A 22,500-nucleotide genomic window follows, 5' to 3' on the forward strand; every position below is an offset into this window, starting at 1 on the left:
TAACCAGCAATCCAACCAACCAATAAACCAAACCAACAAACCAACAATCCAACCAACAAACCAACCAACCAACCAAACAACCAATGAACCAACCAACCAACCAACCAACAATCCAACTAACCAATGAGCCAATGAACCAATCAACCAACTAACCAACCAACCAACCAACCAACCAACCAACCAACCAACCAACCAACCAACCAAACAATTAAACAATCAACCAACCAACCATTTAACCAATCAAGCAATCAACCAATAAACCAACTGTGCAAGGTCCCTTTCATCGCTGCTTGCAGTTTTAATTTTTATTTGAAATGTTTTGTTTCCATCATTTCAAAATGTGTGATGAAAGCCCATCTACTAGTGGCTTTCTACTTTTCAGATCCTAGTGAAACTGTGGTGTATAACGATTCTCCTTCATCTGAAAAGTCTTGTCACGATCACCAGCGATCTAACAACCAAAGATCTCTGGTAAACATTCACATGAACTACAAATCTGTTTATGGACTACAGATCCAGTCATGCACACACACACACTCTCCAGCTCCAAGTCACCATTGATTAGTCACTCACAGCTGAAGCTGGTTTTGGACTGATTACTGCACTATATATACAGCACACTAACTCACAGTTGCTGAGTATTGTTATCTGTTTAAGTGACATCACAATGTGTTTCCTTTGTCTAGCTTTGCCGTGTTTTAATCCTCGCCTTGTTTATCTGTGTATTCCTGTCTGCTGCCTGCCTTCTGACCACCTGCCTGTGTAGTTGACTACGACTCTGGATTGCCCGTATGCATCTGTTTGCCCCTGCGTTGACCATTGCTTACCTGACCTGGCTAATAAACCTCATTTAGATCCGCACCTCTGTTGTAAGCATCACTTCCCCGGTTACAAGTCTCTGCCTAAGTGAATTACACCAATGAGACTGCATTTTTTATTTATCCAGCTTATTTCTGGAACAATGTTTGTGAGCCATCGATCAAGGACGATTATTTTCTATATTGTGGAAGTGAGAAGGGGTGTAATGAGGATATGATATGGAGACGCTGGCCTACTTCCTCTGCTTTGTCTTTGAGATGCAGACATTGAGCGGCTGGAGTTCAAAGGTTTATTAAAAGTGTCTGCTCGCTTCAAAAACAAAAGAGACATGATCAATGTTTCACTCAAAAGTGCTGTGTGGTTTAGGTGATGGAAGCCGATTTGACAAAATGACTGCAGACAATAAATAAAACCACTGACAGAACCAAACGCTGGTCAAACAGGTGTTCAGAGAACGATTCTGCAACATTTTAAGAAAAAAAAAATTAACAAAAACAGTAAAGTAAAAGGTAAAAAACTATACTTATATTTCTAAAGGAGCCACAAATATACAGAGGGGAAAATAAGTATTGAACATGTTTTTTTTTTTTTTTTCAGGGAATAATATTCATAAAGAAGCTGTTAACTTAGAATTAAACCCAAACAATACAAATGTAAAACAAAACAAAAAAAATCTTGATGGTTCTGCGGGTCTCGTTTGTCAAATCTGAGCTTTATTTTGTATTTCCTATTGGATTTAAGTCAGGTGATTGACTGGGCCATTCTACAGCTTGATTTTCTTTCTCTGAAAGCATTTGAGAGTTTTATTGGCTGTTTTGGATCATTGCTGAAATGTCCACCCTGCTTTCATCTTCATCCTCCTGCTAATGTAGATGTTGGACTGAAGAAGATAATATTAATTTACACTAAGGAAGGGCAGAGGGTTGCTGAAGAACTACTGAGTGGTTTCAGCTGCTGTCTGGGCATTCACTGCCTTTCTACACCTTCCTTTCTTTATGTGTTCAAAACTTTTCTCTGCGTCATTTCATTTATTTCACATAACTTAATTTGTAAACTAATTAGATTTGTTTTCTTTGCCTACATGGATTTCTTTGGTTGTTACCAACATCTGTTGGGAATTTAAAGTCAACAGCACCTTTAGAAATATGTTTTCTGAGAAAAACGGTGACGTGTTGAATACATATTTTGCCCGCTGTAACTCATGTGTCCTATCAATGTATCTGTGGATCTGCTTGCAATACCTCAGATGTTGTTTAGAACATCATGTTGTAAAAGCCGTTTTTCGGTCAAAATTGGCAATACTAGGTTACTAAACTTTCAAAATACTAAACTTTTGACTATGAAATAAGCATATCACTTCAGCATTGTACATTTTAAATCTTATAAATATATATATATATATATATATATATATATATATATATATATATATATACATATATATACACACACACACACACAGAGACAGTTCAGATGCAAAAACCTCTAAGTAAAAAAAAAAAAAAAAAAAAAAATATATATATATATATATATATATATATATATATATATATATATATATAATAGAATGACAGATCTGGGTTCTATGTGGCTAATGCTAGGTTATTTTAATCCACTTCTGGGAACAATATGGACTAAACCAACTGCTGTGTTTTACAGGACCAAATTTAATCCAAATGTTTGGGTTTCTCCATATTTTACTCGATTTGAGTTGAAATAACCCATCATTTCTTAAAGTGGATTTTTTACTACTTTCAATTGAAATAAATATTAGTGGTATGCTAAGATCAAAAGCCTTCTTTTCTAGTGCAAAGCTTTCTGACAACTCGAGAACAAACACGTTTAATAGCAGCTAATAATAATAATTTAAAAAATAATAAATACTAATACAATAAAGCAAAATAAATTAATTAAAGATCTGCACATAGTGGTGACGCAGTAGTGCAGTATGTAGTACTGTCGCCTCACAGCAAGAAGGTCGCTGGTTCAAACCACGGCTGGGTCTGTTGGCGTTTCTGTGTGGAGTTTGCATGTTCTCCCTGCCTTCGCGTGGGTTTCCTCCGGGTGCTCCGGTTTCCCCCACAGTCCAAAGACATGCGGTACAGATGAATTGGGTAGGCTAAATTGTCCGTAGTGTATGTGTGTGAATGAGTGTGTGTGGATGCGGTTGCGGCTGGAAGGGCATCCACTGCGTAATAAGTTGGTGGTTCATTCCGCTTTGGCGACCCCGCATAAATAAAGGGACTAAGCTGAAAAGCAAATGAGGAATGATTTTGAGAATTTATGAGTTGAAAACCTAAATAAAATAATATAACGTAGCATAAGTAAATGTATAGATTTGCAGAGGCGATAATCTGCAGACTTTTCTGCGGACTTCCTATTTCCAACCATTTCCTATAGAAATCAATATGAGCGATATGCTCCGATCAAAAGCCTACTTTCCTAGCGCAAAGCTTTCTGAGAGCTCGAGCGCGCGGCTGTGTAATAGCGGCTCAGCTGCGAGTCTGTCTATCAATCTGAAGTGATAGTGCATACTTAAGCCACAATGAGCTGGCATCTTCAATGAAATATTCAGTGTTTGGTCGAGGATTATGTGGGCTCCTGGAACGCCGTCTCAGAGGACAGCTGGAACATGACCTGCTAATAGCTGTCGAGAAACCAAAGAGACGAAACCTACACGACTCATGTCGCAAAGAACGTCCAAATAAACACACAAGGCTGACGCTCAGACTGCAGGCTCAGCCTTCACACAGCTCTAGCCTTTCCTCACACACACACACACACACACACACACACAGGCAAACAGACATGAAATGGAAACTGTAAATGGCTTATTTGCAAATTACGGCCCGGAAAGAGCATCTGATAAGTCTTCAAACTCAAAGAGAGTTAAAGAGGAGAGAGCATGATGTCAACCGGTTGAAGGATTTCAGCCTTGCGAGACCTCCGCAAATTGCATTGACAAAAGCAAAATCAAATCACTTGAAATCTATAAGCGTCTACTGTGCTGCGTTGCTAAAATCGTCTATGTGCACCTGAGAGCTTTGTGTGAGATATAACATGATACAGCAGCAGAGAAAGTTACACAGAAGCTTACTCTGGGATTCTGCAGGTTTCACCAAGTCACTTTTAAAACTTTAAGGCTTTTTAGCATGTAAATTGAGTCATTCTGCTGAGGGTTTTGTGCAAAGCGACTTACAATTGAGGAGGCATTCAGGGATTCAACAAGAAGAGGCAATACACACAACAAGTGCTAATTATACAAAGGAACCATTAATGCTCAGAGAATTAACTGCTAGAGTAAGAAGTTGTTTGTTTTTTTTAGAGAGAAAAGTGTTTCTACAGGTGGGCTGTCATTTTTACTTGCCCATCTAAAAATTCAAATGAGTAATTTCTTAGCCACAAATATTAATATATCAAAATAAGCTAATTCTAGTTGTATACATACACCCTTTTTTCTTCAAATAAAATGACAAGCTTTAAAAACTATAATAAACTGTGTACAATAGTTAACATGGAAATAAAGGAATATTAAGAATAACACTTTACATTAATTAAACACTATGAATCATTTATTTAGCATTAGCAAATAGTTCATTTATTATTTTTAAGTATTAATGACTCTACATTATTAGACGTTAGTAAACGATTTATAACTACAACTACACATGGCGTGTTCTTGACATATAAGCACATTTATAATGTGATTAATGATTGTATTTCTAAGTAATGTAATACTTAATAGAGTAAAGAAAAATAAATCAGTAAAGTGTGAAAACTGAGGAAAACTAAACAAATGAAAAAACGTACAAAAAGAAGCGAAAACTAAACAAACAAAACAAAGTATGAAAGAAACAAAAACTAAACAGATGAAACAACAAACGAAAACTAAAGAAACAATACAACGCACCAAACAACAAACAAAATAAACAATACCGAAAAAACAAATGAAACAACAGACGAAACGACAAACAAAAACTAAATAAATGAAACAATGTATGAAACGAAAGATGAATACTAAACAAACAAAACAAAGTATGAAAGAAACGACAACTAAACAAACGAAACAACGTATAAAACAACAAACAAAAACTAAAATGATGCAGCGTATGAAACAACAAACAAAATGAACAATACGAAAACTAAACAAATGAAACAACAGACAAAACAACAAACAAACACTAAACAAACATGACAACGTAGGAAACAAACGGAAATTAGCGAAAACTGAACAAACAAAACAATGTAGGAAACAAAACTTATTAAAACTAAAACAAAACAATGAACAAAACAAAAAACAAAAACAACCAAAAACGAAACAAGTGAAACAATAGACAAAATAACAAATTAAATGAACAATATGAAAACTAAACATATGAAAAAACAGACGAAACAACAAACTAAAACTAAACAAATGAAACAATACATAAAACAACAAACAAAACAAAGGACGAAACAATAAACAAAAATTAGCGAAAACTAAACAAAACAAAACAATGTAGGAAAAAATTAAACAAAGACAAGTGAAAACTAAAACAAACATTGGACGAAACAACAAGCAAAAACAAACGAACATGAAACAAACAAAACAATGGACAGAATAACAAACTAAATAACCAATACCCAAACTAATAAAAACTAAACAAACAAAACAACAAACTAAAACTGAACAAAAAAATTTACAAAACAACAAACAAAATGAAACAAAGGATGAAACAACAAACAAAAACAACCAAAAATAAAACAAACAAAACAATTAACAAAATAACAAACGAAATGAACAATATTAAAACTAAAACAATGGATGAAACAAAAACTAAACAAACAAAACTATGTACAAAACAACAAACGAAACGAACAAATAAAAACAAAACAATGTACAAAACAAATGAAAAGAACAAATAAAAACAAAACTACAAACAAAACTAACAAACAAAAACGAATGTCTATTAATGTAGCGTTATTGCATAAATTATAAATTTACTTTAATAAAGTATAATAACTACTTGCTAATGCGAAATAAATGATTCATAGTTTGTAGTTATTATAAAGTGCTACCTAATTAAGCCAGTTTAAAGCAAGTTAAGTCCTACAAAACAATATTTCAGTGAACTGAAGACGTTTTAAGGCCTTATTTAAAAACAAAAAACAGAAAAAGTAAGACATTTTAAGACACCCTGTTACAGGCAAGATTGAGAAAAAAGGCCCTTTTTAAAAAAAATAAAAAATTCCCCAAAGACAAAAGGCAGACATTGTTCCAGATCCTGTGCCAAGTATTTCAACCGGTCCTCCTAAAAATGGATGATGTATTGCAGCGGTGGGCGCTTCTGACAGCAGAAAGCAATAAACCGGAGGAAAACAAAAAGGCAAATGTCATTTGTTCATGAGAGAGAGAGACAGAGAGAGAGAGAGAGACAGAGAGAGAGATTTCAAGCGTTTAGGGTGTTAAGAGCGAGGCCACAATGTGACAAATAGCTGGACGCAGCTCTCTGGCTCTCTGTGACTTGAAAATCAGCTGTTAAACGCAAAGTCTTCAGGGTCTTAAAGCCTGAAGAAATACACACAGCTCCTACTGTCCTTTCAGTGAGCTTTTTGAACATTACAGCGACACAGTGTGAAATAAAACGTGTAATAGCTTGCTCAAAGTCGTTTGTAGCAATGAAATGGAAATAAAAGAGGGAATTCATTTTCTTTACGCTCTTTAATCAAGAAAATGGAGGATTAAAAAAATGAGAGACACATTTTAAAAGACTGTAGTTTGTTTTTTTAAAGCAACTACAATTTCTTCAGTTTACTGTATACGGGTCATAAATACTAAATGCGAAATGATCATCAAGTCCCATTAGAATCAGGATCAGGCCTAATAATTGAGCGATTCATTAAGATGATCGATCGCTTCAGCAGCAGTTATCGACGTTCAGTGTCTGTGCATTTCTTCAGAGATAAAGAATATAGACTTTTACAAGGGATGTATCAAATGGGAAATCACACATGGCTACATTAACACTAGAACTATACTGAGGTGATCATTTTAACCATTTTGACACTGATTCATTTAAGGCACAATTTCTGACACTGGGTTCCCTTAAAAAGAGATCCTAATCCTTTCTAGCACTTTTAATTCATTATTGATATCTTCCGCTAATCATCACCAAACCACAGACATCGATATCAAGAATAAATTAATTTTTCATGCATTTGACCCCTAATTCAATTAAAGTACCATTTGGCAAATGGTTATTACGTGAAGAGAGCAGTTTATCAATTTAAAGGCATAGTTCACCCCATTATGAGAAGGTACTCAAACAATTTATAAGATTATTTGTTCTCTACATAGAAGATATTTTGAAGAAGGCTGGAAACCATTGACATGTCTACTTACAAATACTTTTAGGATTAACATAAAGACAAAAAAAAATCTAAAAGATTTAAAACAAGTAAAGAATGCATTAATGGTGACAGAAGTTTCATTTTTGGGTGAACTATCCCTTTACGACTTATGTGAAATGACTCTTACACTAATCCAGTTGTTTTTCCACTGTTATTTTTTATATTTTTACCATTATAATAAGCTGATTTGCTCTTTAAGACAAAAAAAATCTATATTATCATACGTATGTGCTGTTTACTGTTCAAGGTTTAGAGTAAGCTTTTTAGACATGTCTGGGCGTTTTTCAACAAGAATGCATTCAATTGATTTGAACTGTGTGACTGTGAAGCCTGATGTAATGATGCTGAAAATTGAGCTTTGCATCACAGGGGAACGAAATGCATTTTAAAATGTAGTCAAAAAGAAAAATGTTATTTTAAAGCACAATAAAACATAACATAACAAAAAAGAGCAACATTTTTGTGAGTTTTCAAATTTGGTGAGCACAAGCTTTATTATTATTATTTTTTTTTATTAATTAATAATTTTTTTGGTAAGGCAGTATATTTTATTTATATTAAAGAAAGTTGGCCAAAGAAAAGAGTAGTTGATTAATAAAGCTTAAGTTAAGGTCTTAAAATAAAATCATTGTATGTGTTTGTTGTTTATCTAAAATAAATAAATAAATATTGTATTGTATAAATATGTAATTATTTATTTATTTATATATATATTAATTTATATTATTTTTTTATTAATATATATATATATATATATATATATATATATATATATATATATATATATATATATATATATATATATATTTTTTTTTTTTTTTTTTTGGTAAGGCATTACATTTAATTTATATAAAAGAAGTTAGCAAAAGAAAACAATAGTTGATTAATAAGACTCTAGTTAAGGTTTTAAAATAAAATAATGAATAAATAAATACATATTTATTTATTTATTTAATGTATTATTTAAGCATTTATTTATTTTATTTTGTTTTATTTATTTATATATTTATTTTTATACATTTTTGATATTTTAAATTATTTGATTAATAAATTTTTTGGTAAGGCATTACATTTAATTTATATAATAGAAGTTGGCAAAAGAAAACAATAGTTGATTAATAAGACTAGTTAAGGTTTTAAAATAAAATAATAAATAAATAAATATTTATTTATTTATTTATTTTATTATTTATTTATTTATTAATGTATTATTTAAGCATTTATTTATTTTTATTTTGTTTTATTTATTTATATATTTATTTTTATACATTTTTGATATTTTAAATTATTTGATTGATAAATTTTTTGGAAAGGCATTACATTTAATTTATATAATAGAAGTTGGCAAAAGAAAACAATACTTGATTAATAAGGCTCTAGTTAAGGTTTTAAAATAAAATAATAATAAATAAATAAATAAATATTTATTTATTTATTTAATGTATAATTTATGCATTTATTTATTTTTATTTAGTTTTATTTATTTATATATTTATTTTTATATATTTTTGATATTTAAAATTATTTGATTATTACATTTTTTGGTAAGGCATTACATTTAATTTATATAAAAGAACTTGGTGAAAGAAAAGCGTAGTTGATTAATAAAACTTAAGTTAAGGTAAAAACATTTCAAATCATTGTATGTGTTTGTTGTTTATAAAAAAAAAAATCTACATATATATATTTATGGCGAGGTGGTGGCACAGTAGGTACTGCTGTCACCTCACAGCAAGAAGGTCGCTGGGTCGCTTGTTCGAGCCTCAGCTGGCTCAGTTGCCGTTTCTGTGTGGAGTTTGCATGTTCTCCCTGTGTTCGCTTGGATTTCCTCTGGGTGCTCCGGTTTCCCCCACAGTCCAAGAACATGCAGCACAGGTGAATTGGGTAGGCTAAATTGTCCGTAGTGTATGAGTGAGTGTGTGTGTGTATGTTTCCCAGACATGGGTTGCAGAAGGGCATCCGCTGCGTAAAAAACGTGCTGGATAAGTTGGAGGTTCAGTCCGCTGTGGCGACCCCGGATTAATAAAGGGACTTAGCCGAAATATATATACAAATTTTCATTATTATTGCCTAATATATCAATTATCGGCCTACTTATTTAAAGTTATTTAAATTTATCGGTCAAAAATAACATATCTGTGCATCCCTGCCATAAACACAGCTTGTGTCAACACACACTTTTAATGAAGGAGAGTCTTCTTTTCCCCATCAGTGATTATGATCAAACACGATCACATCAGACCGCCCACAGAAGTCAACTCATAAAGCGAGCCCTCTACACCACTCCAGCCTTCACTGCAGGGCTTTTATCTTTCAAGAGGTTTACAAGGAAGAAATCCTCCGTGGCACAAATTATGTACACAACACATTCTAATGCACGGTATTCACAAAAAATAAGACCAGCAAAGCAATGGCAGGATTTACCATCCGTGCGCTTTGTTGTCAAACACTCCCACACATTCAGTTCACAGACACTGCAGAGACCCACAGCATATCGCACACAAGACACACACACCATAATCAATACATGGAGAAACACACAGGGCAAGAATAAACCAACAAACATGTCAAATCACATAAATCCATTCAGTTTTCCCCTTTCTCATGCTGAGGCAGTAATTATCATCACTATAAAACTGCAGACACGAGAACTTACTAAATTCATTAACCATTTTGCATTAATGACTCTATTTAATGTATTTATACAATGCATTAATGACTCATTCAAGAGTTTACACTTAGATATTGCTTGACAGCTGTTAGCAGATTTGGCATGCTGTCCTCGGAGATAGTTGAGCCCAGGGTTCCCGCCAGGTCCATAGTGCATGAGAGGGGAATACGAGATCAGGTGGTTCTCGAGAGCTCCCCTTTTGTAAAGGAGGAAATGAGGAGAAAGGGGTGGATGGGGGGTTTCTTCGGAAAACGAAGATGAGGGAGTAAATCTAGCTAGGCTACTAATAGTGAGTTAGGATAGATCTGATTGGCTAACTAATGAATGTAGATGGGTTGCCAGCTGCAGTCAATCATATCACGTGCTCCTCTCGAAATTAGTTTGAAAAACTTCCCTTATAATTAATTGTTTTAAATGTGTTTGTTTTTGAAGATTAGATAAGATTGGATTTGATATGCTGTGTATAGAATTTGCATAAATCAATATATAATTATACATTTTTGTAAGGATAGTTTATACACTTTAAAAAGCGACTAGCTAATTATTTGAAAAGTGAGTAACCCTGCCGTCTTAAAAGCGACAAGACAAGTTGACTTTACTTAAAAAACAATAAATAAAAAGAGAGTAAACCTGTTGTGTAAAAGAGACGAGACAAGTTGATTTAAAAACTATAAAGCAAGTAAATGTGTCTTAAAAGCAACAAGTTGACTTGACTTAAAAAAACTAATGAAGCAAGTGAACTTGCTGTCTTGAAATTGACAAGACAAGTTGACAAACTAAATAGCGAGTAACCTTTTGTCTTAGACGTGACAAGACAAGTTGACTTTACTTAAGCTAAAATTCGAGTAAACCTGTTCTGTAAAAGCAACAAGACAAGTTGACTTTACTTAAAATACTACAGTAATTAAGCAAGTGAACTTGTTGTCTTGAAATTGACAAGTTGACAAATTAAAAAGTGAGTAAACACTTTGTCTTAGAAGCGACAAGACAAGTTGACTTTACTTAAGCTAAAATTCGAGTAAACCTGTTGTGTAAAAGCGACAAGACAAGTTTACTTTACTTTAAAAAAAAACTAAAAAGCGAGTAAACCTGATGTGTAAATACAACAAGACAAGTTGACTTTACTTAAAAACTAATGAAGCAAGTGAACTTGTTGTCCTGAAATTGACAAGACAAGTTGACAAACTAAAAAGTGAGTAAACCTGATGTGTAAATACAACAAGACAAGTTGACTTTACTTTAAAAACTAAAAGAGAGTAAACCTGATGTCTTAAAAGTGACAAGACACGTTGACTTGACGTAAACTAAAAGCGAGTAAACCTGTTGTCCTAGAAGCGACAAGACAATTTTGATTTTACTTAAAAAACTAATGAAGCAAGTGAACTTGTTGTCCTGAAATTGACAAGACAAGTTGACAAACTAAAAAGCGAGTAAACCTGTTGTCCTAGAAGCGACAAGACAACTTGACTTTACTTAAAAAACTAATGAAGCAAGTGAACTTGTTGTCCTGAAATTGACAAGACAAGTTGACAAACTAAAAAGTGAGTAAACCTTTTGTCCTAGAAGCGACAAGACAATTTGACTTTACTTAAAAAACTAAAAAGCGAGAAAACCTGATGTGTTAAAGCAACAAGACAAGTTGACTTTTCTTAAAATACTACAATAATTAAGCAAGTGAACTTGTTGTCTTGAAATTGACAAGTTGACAAATTAAAAAGTGAGTAAACACTTTGTCTTAGAAGCGACAAGACAAGTTGACTTTACTTAAACTAAAATTCGAGTAAACCTGATGTATTAAATCAACAAGACAAGTTGACTTTACTTAAAAAAACTAAAAAGCGAGTAAACCTGATGTGTTAATACAACAAGACAAGTTGACTTTACTTTAAAAACTAAAAGAGAGTAAACCTGATGTCTTAAAAGTGACAAGACACGTTGACTTGACGTAAACTAAAAGCGAGTAAACCTGTTGTCCTAGAAGCGACAAGACAATTTTGATTTTACTTAAAAAACTAAGCAAGTAAACTTGTAGTAAAAGCAACAAGAGAAGTTGACAAACTAAAAAGTGAGCACAAGCGACAAGTTGACTTTACTTAAAAAGCTAAAAATCAAGTAAACATGTTGTGTAAAAGCAACAAGACAAGTTGACTTCACCTAAGAAACTAAAGATTAAGTAAACTTGTCTTAAAAGCAACAAGTTGACTTAACTTAAAATACTAAAAGTGATTAAACCGGCTGTCTTAAAAGTGACAGAAGTTGTTGACTTAAAAAGCGAGTAAACCTGTTGTGTAAAAGCGACAAGACAAGTTGGAATGGAATTTTTTAAGTGCTTTCCGAGGTGTTGAAGTTGCAATTACAACCAGATCCAATGCTTTTAATTCTGGAATTTTCTGAACGAACGCATTTGTTGTCAAATACACAACATAAAATGCTCTCATACTGCTTAACTACTGCCAAGAAGCTACTGCTACTGTTTTGGAAAAAAAGGAATCCCCTGCATGTAAACTGTGGCTTGGAGAAATTGCCTCTATGTTACATTTGGAGCGAATTAGATACTATTTGAAAATAAAACTTGAAAAAAACAAAAAAAATTTCAACAAACTTAAAAGATTTTGGAAACATTTTATCTGTTACCTTGAAAAAAAAAACTTATAATAATGCATCATTTCTGTAATGTTTTAACATGCTTTGTCATCATACTCTGTTGTTCAAACAGGTCTTTGTAACCAGTTTGCTTATGTGAGTTGCCTATTTTAGGAACCGAGCACCGAAACGGTGCATAGGCCCAATTGGAATTGCTCTGTTTATTATTATTATTATTATTATTATTATTATTATTATTATTATTCCACCCCTAATCGGGGGAGTTTTGAGGGTCTAAACATGGTTAAAAACTCATGAAACTTTGCACACACACCAAACGTGGTGTAAATAATCGGTTGATGTGGGTTTCAGAGGTGATCGTGGCAAAATGACTCAACAGCACCACCTATAAACATTATACGGACTAGCCCCCAAGCTACGAATCACACACATGCACGAAAATTGGCACACACGTCAAACATGCCAAAACCTATGAAAACGTCTCTTGGAGCAGAATCTCAAACCCAACAAGAAGTCAGATATTTTTAACTTTCTGCGTCGAAAAAGTGGCATTTTGGTCATTTCCAGGCTTGTATTTTAACAAACTCTTCCTAGGGATTTAATCGGATCAACACCAAAATTGGCGTTTGTCATCTAATCGCCTTGGCAATGTTAAATTGTGAAGATCTAGAGTTAAAGAGTTAAAGGGCGAAGGGCATGTTCGCGGTGGCCCTGCAAACTTTGTCAATTCGCCACAAAACAGGAAGTTGTTATAACTCAGGCATGCATGATCTGATCTGCCTCAAAATTAACACGTTTGATAAGAGTCCTTACCTGAACACGTTTACATGCCAGTATCCTGATAGAGTTATAGCGCCACCTGCTGGCAATAGGAAACAACATGATTTACAGTGTAACAAACTCCTCCCACAAATTAAACAGTATCAGCACCAAATTTGAGTGGTGTTATGTGAAAATTCTGCGATGATGTATTGCAAAGATTTAGGCTGCGTCCGAAACCGCATACTTCCATACTATATAGTGCGCTAAAATCAGTATGTGAGCCGAGTAGTATTTCCGAATTCATAGAATTCGAAAAAAACAGTATGTGAGAAGTACCCAGATGAATTACTACTTCCGGCGAGATTCTAGAGTGCGCATTCCATGCATGCTGCGCTATCCCATGATGCCCCGCGAGCGAACTTATGAATGGGAGTAAAGCAACGCAAATTACGCAGGTACGTCACATGACTATGTCAAAATGGCGGATATAGCAGGTTCGAATTCCATTCATACTTTTCACATTCATACTGTATAGAACGTACTTTTCTAACGGCCGAGAATTACGTTTGAATTCAAATGCGGTACCTACTGAGTAGTAGGCGGTTTCGGACGCAGCGTTAGAGTTTTCTTTAAAGGACATGTCCGTGCCATGCAAACTTTGTCACGGCCACGCAAACTTTGACGATTCACTACGAAACAGGAAGTTGTTATAACTCAGGCATGCATGATCTGATCTGCCTCAAAATTCACACGTTTGATAAGAGTCCTGACCTGAACACGTTTACATGCCAATATCCAGATACAGTTATAGCGCCACCTGCTGGCAACAGGAAATTACTTATAACTCAGCCAAACAATGTCCGATCTGTCTGAAAATTCACAGGTTAAATGAGATTCCTCTCCTGAAGACATCTACATGCCAATATTGAGTCACAGTCATAGCGCCACCTGCTGACAAAAGAAAATTACTTATAACTCAGCCAAACAATGTCCGATCTGCTTGAAACTTCACATGGTGGATAACATTCTTCTCCTGAAGACATCTACATGCCAATATTGAGTCACAGTCATAGCGCCACCTGCTGACAGGAGGAAGTTCGGCATAAATCTGTGACTTTCTCAGGTTTTATATATATATCTGCTTAAATTAATATTGTTCGCTGTTCTCTGTCATCCTAAGGCCACCGGGCGGTGGTGAGCCCTGGTGCGAGGTCCCTTTCATTGCTGCTTGCAGCTTTAATTATTATTATAATGTTCATGTTGTTTTTCCTTTTAATTTTTCTTATTTGCTTTGCCTATGTTATATGTGGACAACATATGTAAACAGAATTCTTTTCTTCTTGAATCTGTGTCTTCAATAAAACTTATTTGACCAAAAAATAATAATATATCATTAAGACGAAATGCGTTGAGCAAAATCTTCTCTCTGTTAAACATTAATTGGGGAAAACATTTAACAAGAGAGCTAATAATTCTGACTTTGACTGTATATCAAGGTCAGCACATGTATTTATGTTTGCTGTTTTGCGGATTTTCTGCAACATGCCTGTACATTTAACACTCACATTATCTTGACATTATTTGTAGGCACACTGGGAAAACCACAATAGAAAAACTCAAGGACGAGACAACACAACTGCAATCCACTGAGAGGAAAAAAAAAGCCCATCTCCCCACAAAACAGCTGACACATCAATTTATATAAGCTAAATGACGGGGAAAATTTGTTTGCCTCTTCCTAATTGTCAGCTGACTGGGATTAATTGATACGATTAAGGACATTAGGAAGGAGAAGACAAGACAAAAAAGGTCAGGATCTGCTTTCGAGATGCCTGCAGGTTGTTTCAGCTGCACTGCTTCAACTTCTACTGTACTGTCTGTACATAATGCCAGCTTGCAGCAAAATATCTGATACAGTACCACATTGCAAATGCAATCACGTATAGATGCATCCAGGGCTGGGCGACATGACAAAAACACTCATCACGATTTTTAAGGCATGTTATATATCGATAGTGATATATATCATGATATAGCAGCAGCATTTCTGTAAAATTCAATTATATATTGACCATATACAAATGAATATTTATTGTTGAATAAGGCTCAACAATAATAATAAATAAATATTTATTTTTGAATATATTTAAATATAAAATATATTTAAATTCACAATTTTTGTAAAATTTATATATATATATATATATACACACACACACACACACACACACAGTATTGATCTCATATAGAGGAATATTTAATTTTAAGTACATTATTGAATATATTGAATATTGATTTTTGAAGGTATTTGAATATAGAAATATTTAAATTCCCAATTTCAGTAAAATTCACATATATACAGTATTGACCAGATATAGAGGAATATTTATTTTTGAATTTTTTTTTTATTATTTAAATATAGAAGTATTTAAATTCCCAATTTCTTTAAAATTCATATATGTTAACAGCATTTAAAGGATTATTTCTTTTTAATACATTTTTGAATAAGTCTTTAAATGTTTATTTTTGAATAGATTTTTGAATATTTATTTTTGAATATATTTGAATATAAAATATGTTTAATTTCACAATTTCTGTAAAATTCCAAAAATATATTGACAAAATATTAAAGAATATTTATTTTTGAAGATATTTGAATATAGAAATATTCAAATTCACAATTTCTTTTTCAATTTTGGTAACACTAGTTTAGGTCTATTATGAACAGTTTATGTTCGTAACTATTATTGAACAGTTCATATCTTTTTAACACGCAGGTGATAAGCCAGCAATTATTCGCATGAATTGTGACCTGAACTAAAGTGTAACCTTATTTTAATTTTATTTTTACCTTTAAAAGTAGATTTAGATTTGATCGATCGGGCAATGTTTGCTTACAAATGTAGAACCTTAAAATAAATATTAATAAAATATAAAACGCTCATCAAAAACTAATGATTACAGGTCCAACAATAAAAAAGGAAACAAATAATAATGTCAGTAAATAAAATGCAATATGTAAACATTGTACTTTGAATATTGTACATTGTACTTTGAACTTTATCATGATGCAGTTTTTCATGTTTCTATCTGTAAGCTTAAAATGTTGTTTGATATTGCGTTCAAATAAATGATGAAAAATATTTAGTTAAAATCATCTTATAAACAATGTAAACAATAAATAATATTTTATGTGACACCAAAAGATAGACAATAAACATAATATGAAACAATAGTCTTTTAGTTTTCCATACAATATGTAAAAAAAAAATGTAAATGTATATGGAACAGTAGTTATTTATTTTATTTTGTCTATACAATACATAAATAATAATACAAATTATGTATTATTAATATTTAATTATTATATTATTTCTATTTTATTATTATTTTATATTATTTTTTTATTTTGAATTATTTTATTATTTTTTATTTACTTTTTATTTCTATATTTATTATATTACATGGACAAAATAATAATAAAATAATAATAATAATAATAATAATAATAATAATAATAATAATAATGTATATATACATATATATATATATTCATATTGCACAACCTTAGATGCATCACATATATCCACCAAGCATTCATAAATACATTAAACAAATCCACCAAACCACAAAGATGAAAAACTTTGTGGAAAAAAAAAAAAAAAAAGAGTAAATTTCCAGCAAACTCTACCTGGATTGAGAGTACCGGTAATAACTCTGAAGAGATACTGAGCAAACTTCAGGATCTCCCGCTTGCATCTCTTCCTGCAGCTGCTCATGCTGTGGCTTTTCTTCTTCTTCTTCTCAATTTTCCCGGTTGTGTGTTTTTTAATCCTCACAGGGTCTGAAAAGTCCCCGAGTGCTGCCCGGAGCTGCGCTGCTGGTGCGTCTGCGAGCTCATATGGAGATCCGCTCTGCTCCAGGAGGGTCACTCACTGACGACGGGTCATAAATATTTCCTCCAGAGCACACGCTCTTGTGTCCCAGAGGTGCCGAGAGATCCTTTCTAAAGACGTCTCCTCTGTTTTGCTGTTCACACTCTTTCTCTGGCACACACACACTCACATGCGCGCACACACATTTGTAGTAGAGCGTCTGCTTGTGTGTCTCAGCACCATCTGTGGCTGTTTCAACCTCCACGGCTGAGAAGGCGGTGCCAAGAGAGAGAGAGAGAGAGAGAGAGAGAGAGAGAGAGAGAGAGAGAGAGAGAGAGAGAGAGAGAGAGAGAGAGAGAGAGAGAGAGAGCTGCAGTGTACTCAGAGTGCAGCAAATATGAGACCATCAGGGATGCTTATGTTTACAGGGGTTTGACAATGAAACTGAAACACTGGCCAATTTAAGCCAGAGTCACACTGCCCTTTTCACCCCATAGACTTCCATTCATATGCATTTGAAAGCGGCGGACCGGTAAAGCACTCTCATGCAACAAGTTTCAAAACATGACCTCTTCTGGCCCATTTGGTATGGTACAGGTCACCTTTATCAGACTTGCGCTTCCACTGCCAAAAGGCTACCGATGGTACCAATGTCTGTAAGCAATTACAGAAAAACTACACACAGCATACATTTAGTCCTTATTTGGGTATACATTTACATTTAATCATTTAGCAGACGCTTTTATCAAAAGCGACTTACAAATGAGGACAAGGAAGCAACTTACACAACTATAAGAGCAACAATGAATAAGTGCTTTAGGCAAGTTTCAGGTCTGTAAAGTCTAAGAAGACTTTTTTTTTTTTTAGTACAGTTAGTGGTATATCCAGAGAGGCAATTGCAGATTAGGAAGTGAAGTGGAGACTAAATAGTTGAGTTTTTAGTCGTTTTTTAAAAACAGCGAGTGACTCTGCTGTTCTGATGCAGTTAGGGAGTTCATTTCACCAACTGGGCAGATTGAGCGTGAGCGTGAGCGTGAGCGAAAGTGATTTCTTCCCTCTTTGGGATGGAACCACGAGGCGACGTTCATTCACAGAACGCAAGTTTCTGGAGGGCACATACATCTGCAGAAGTGAGAACAAGGCCAGAAGTCGCTTTGTAGGCAAACATCAGAGCTTTGAATTTGATGCGAGCAGCAACTGGCAGCCAGTGCAAACGGATGAGCAGCGGAGTGACATGTGCTCGTTTAGGTTCATTGAAGACCACTCGTGCTGCTGCGTTCTGGAGCAGCTGAAGAGGCTTGATAGAGTTAGCTGGAAGCTAGTAGAGAGTTGCAGTAATCCAGTTTGGAGAGAACAAGAGCTTGGACAAGGAGTTGAGCTGCATGTTCAGATAAGAAGGGTCGGATCTTTCTGATGTTATAGAGTGCGAATCTGCACGATCGAGCAGTTCTAGAAATGTGGTCAGAGAAGTTTAATTGGTCATCAATCATTACTCCAAGGCTTTTCACCATTTTGGATGCAGTAATGGTTGCCCCATCCATCTGGATTGAAAAGTTATGGTGTAAAGTCGGGTTGGCAGAAACTACAAGCATTTCCGTTTTTGCGAGGTTCAGCTGAAGATGATGATCTTTCATCCAGTGTGAAATGTCCAACAGGGAGGCTGAGATGCGAGCTGGGGCAGGCTGAGATGCGAGCTGGTTCAAAAACAACGTGCAGCATATCACCTACAGTCAGTGCAAACCTCTTATCTGCATCTTTAATGTTCACCAGCACATCTAACCTTGTGTTAGAAAGTAATTCTGTCCTTCCGAGTTCATAATAGTCCAAAAGGCGATGATAAGAGTTAAACATGGCAGTTTGTTCATCGTTTAGGTTGCTGAATCATTTGCTTCTTTGATTTGTTGGGCTTCTCCTTTGTTTTTACACGCTTCTTGCATGCTTTTGTCCGTTTCTGAAAGGAAGGGATGTCAGAAGTACTTCAATAATCACGTGCACCTTACTATCATCATCATCATAAGTTTGTTATTTCAAGACGCGTGAGAAAGCGAACCCGCTCGCACTTTAGACGGCCTTGTAAACAACTATGGTGCACAGTGTAGTTCTGCTCTTCTTGGCTTTGTGGCTGCTCATCAAGTCGATGACAAGTTTTGTTTGAGCTCGGGTTGACGGCTTGTTATTATATGTATATATTATTACGGCGTAATGTCTCGGCTTTGTATTTAAAACTGGCAGTTTCTTTGTTTTCATTCTCCTGCTTGTGTATGCGCTGGTGACGTTTCCCTGTAAACCAATAGCGTTCAGCTGCCTGTGACTCACTGCAGAATCAAATGTGCACCTCAACTCTTCTGTTTCCACCAAAACTGTCAGTAGGTAGCTTCAGTCAATACACACTCACCGGCCACTTTATTAGGTACACCTTACTAGTATCGGGTTGGACCCCCTTTTGCTTTTAGAACTGCCTTAACCCTTCGTGGCAGAGATTCAACAAGGTACTAGAAATATCTGAATACAGTCAACTCATTGTCATGTTCAAGAAACCAGTCGGAGATGATTGGCACTTTATGACATGGTGCGTTATCCTGCTGGAAGTAGCCATCAGAAGATGGGTACACTGTGGTCATAAAGGGATGGACATGGTCAGCAACAATACTCAGGTAGGCTGTGGCGATGACACAATGCCAAATTTGTACTAATTGGCCCAAAGTGAGCCATTACACCACCACCACCAGCCTGAACCATTGATTTAAGTCAGGATGGATCCATGCTTTCATGTTGTTGATGCCAAATTCTGACCCTACCATACGAATGTCGCAGCCAAAATCAAGACTTATTAGACCAGGCAACATTTTTCCAATTTTCTATTGTGCAATTTGGTGAGCCTTTGTGAATTTTCATTCTCTGTATACCCTAGAGATGGTTGTGTGTGAAAATCCCAGCAGATCAGCAGTTTCTGAAATACTCAGAACAGCCCACCGGGCACCAACAACCATGCCGTGTTCAAAGTCACCTAAATCACCTTTCTTCCCCATTCTGATGCTTAGTTTGAACTGTACCAGATTGTCTTGACCTTATCTACATGCCTCTATGCATTAAGTGGTGTACCATTTAAATTGTCCAATGAGTGTATATGGCTGGGCTGCTACAGCCAAACCTTTGGTCACTCATGTCAATGCCAAACATCGGTTTCAATGGTGCCAGCTGTGAAAATCATGAGCTGTGGACAATGTGAAACTTGTACTGTTCTCTGATGAGTCCACCTTTACTGTCGTTCATACATCTGAGAGAGTTCTGGTGTGGAGAAGCCCCAAAGAAGCTTACCACCCAGACTGCCACATGCCCAAAGTAAAGCATGAAGGTGGATCAGTGATGGTTCGGGCTGCAATATCATGGCACACCCTAGACCCAATACTTGTTCTAGATGGCCATGTGGATATTAAAAACTACCATTCTGGAGGACTATGTGACCCAATGGGTCAAACATTGTATCCTGAATGCAGTGCCGCATACAAGGATGATAATGCACCAATACCCACAGTATTGGGAATGTCTGGTCACTGATTACAGAATGGTTTGCTGAACATGAAAATGAGGTTGAACATCTCCCATGGCCTGCACAGTGACCAGACCTTAATATTATTGAGCCACTTTGGGGTGTTTTGGAGGAGCGAGTCAGGAAAGGATTTCCTTTACCGGCATCATGTAGTGACCAATATTCTGCAAAAAATATGGCTCAAAATCCCTTTGACCCTTATGCAGAACTTACAACATGTTTTGGCTATTCTCATAAATGTACCTGTGTACTATAAGACAGTACACAGTAGTCCAGGATCACAATTTTAAGACTTTAGTAACTATTCTATGATATACACCACATCTGTTGACCATGCATTTTTCAAAATATATTTTCTAGACATTTTAACGTGACCAAGAATAAAAATCAACAGAAAATGTACTACTTATGCTTCTACTATACTATATACAGCAGAGAGCACGCGAGATGGGGAAGGGGGAGAGAGAAAGAGGTGAAAAAAAGAGAAGCGGAGTCCACAAATCAGAATTGACAGGTGATTATGGGACTGTGGTATTGTCAGTTTGGATGCTCTAACACTTTTGGGACGCTCCGGACGAAGCATCTCCACGCAACGGTTCAAGATAAGAGAGACTACAGAGACAACCTGAGAGAAAGTGAATAGGGCAGAGACGTGGAGAAGAGAGATAAAGGTGGAGGTGCAAGAAAACCAGTGAAAAGAGAGCAGGATGGAGAGACAAAGAGACGGAGGTGTGAAAAGCGACGTGATTGAAGGAGCGGACAGATTGAAGGCAGTGTAAAGTATCAGACAGAAAGAGAGAGAGAAAATACAGAAAAATGAAGGCATATCCTTGGAATGAACAATCTGATTTGTGTTATATGTGAAATATGCATTAGCCTGTCATAAACAGAGTCAGCCTGACCAAACATTACAAAATATCTAAATGATGAATGTTCAGTTTATTTTAATAATTTTATTTTATTATTATTTTGTTTTATAATTTTTTTTGTTTAATTTATTTTCTTTTTTTTGCAATATCCTTGCCATTTTTTATTGTTTCTTATCACAATCATATTATTTCTTACTTTGTGTCTGTCTGTCTATCTATCTATCTGTTTATCTGTCTGTCTATCTATCTATCTGTTTATCTGTCTGTCTATCTATCTATCTGTTTATCTGTCTGTCTATCTATCTATCTGTTTATCTGTCTGTCTATCTATCTATCTGTTTATCTATATGTTTATCTATCTGCCTGTTTATCTATCTATCTATCTATCTATCTATCTATCTATCTATCTATCTATCTATCTATCTATCTATCTATCTATATCTGCCTGTTTATCTATCTATCTATCTATCTATCTATCTATCTATCTATCTATCTATCTATCTATCTATCTATCTATCTATCTATCTATCTATCTATCTATCTATCTATCTATCTGTTTATCTGTCTGTCTATCTATCTATCTGTTTATCTGTCTGTCTATCTATCTATCTATCTATCTATCTATCTATCTATCTATCTATCTATCTATCTATCTATCTATCTATCTATCTATCTATCTATCTATCTATCTATCTATCTATCTATCTGTCTGTCTGTCTATCTATCTATTTGTTTATCTGTCTGTTTATCTGTCTGTCTGTCTGTTTATCTGTCTGTCTGTTTATCTATCTATCTGTTTATCTGTCTGTCAGTCTGTCTGTTTATCTATCTATCTGTTTATCTGTGTGTCTGACTGTCTGTCTGTCTGTTTATCTATTTATCTGTCTGTCTGTCTGTCTGTTTATCTGTCTGTCTGTCTGTCTGTCTGTCTGTCTGTCTGTATGTCTGTCTGTCTGTCTA

General features: G+C 34.8%; 1 protein-coding gene across 5 annotated transcripts in view; it reads right to left on the minus strand.

The window, feature by feature from the left end:
* The window catches only part of kcnip4a (potassium voltage-gated channel interacting protein 4a), a 314,740-nt gene that overhangs the window by 199,580 nt on the left and 92,660 nt on the right, over window positions 1–22,500 (minus strand). Inside the window, exon 1 of one of the 5 annotated variants that reach the window (XM_017357141.4) lies at window positions 16,938–17,368. The exons of the other annotated variants lie outside the window; for them this stretch is intronic. Coding sequence (XP_017212630.1) covers window positions 16,938–17,025 — 88 coding nt within the window. The 5' untranslated portion in view covers window positions 17,026–17,368. Of the gene's footprint in view, window positions 1–16,937; window positions 17,369–22,500 lie in introns of those variants that run through there. 5 annotated transcript variants of the gene reach the window in all.

Source organism: Danio rerio, chromosome 7 (genome assembly GCF_049306965.1).
Source record: "Danio rerio strain Tuebingen ecotype United States chromosome 7, GRCz12tu, whole genome shotgun sequence".
NCBI classification, from domain to species: Eukaryota; Metazoa; Chordata; class Actinopteri; order Cypriniformes; family Danionidae; genus Danio; species Danio rerio.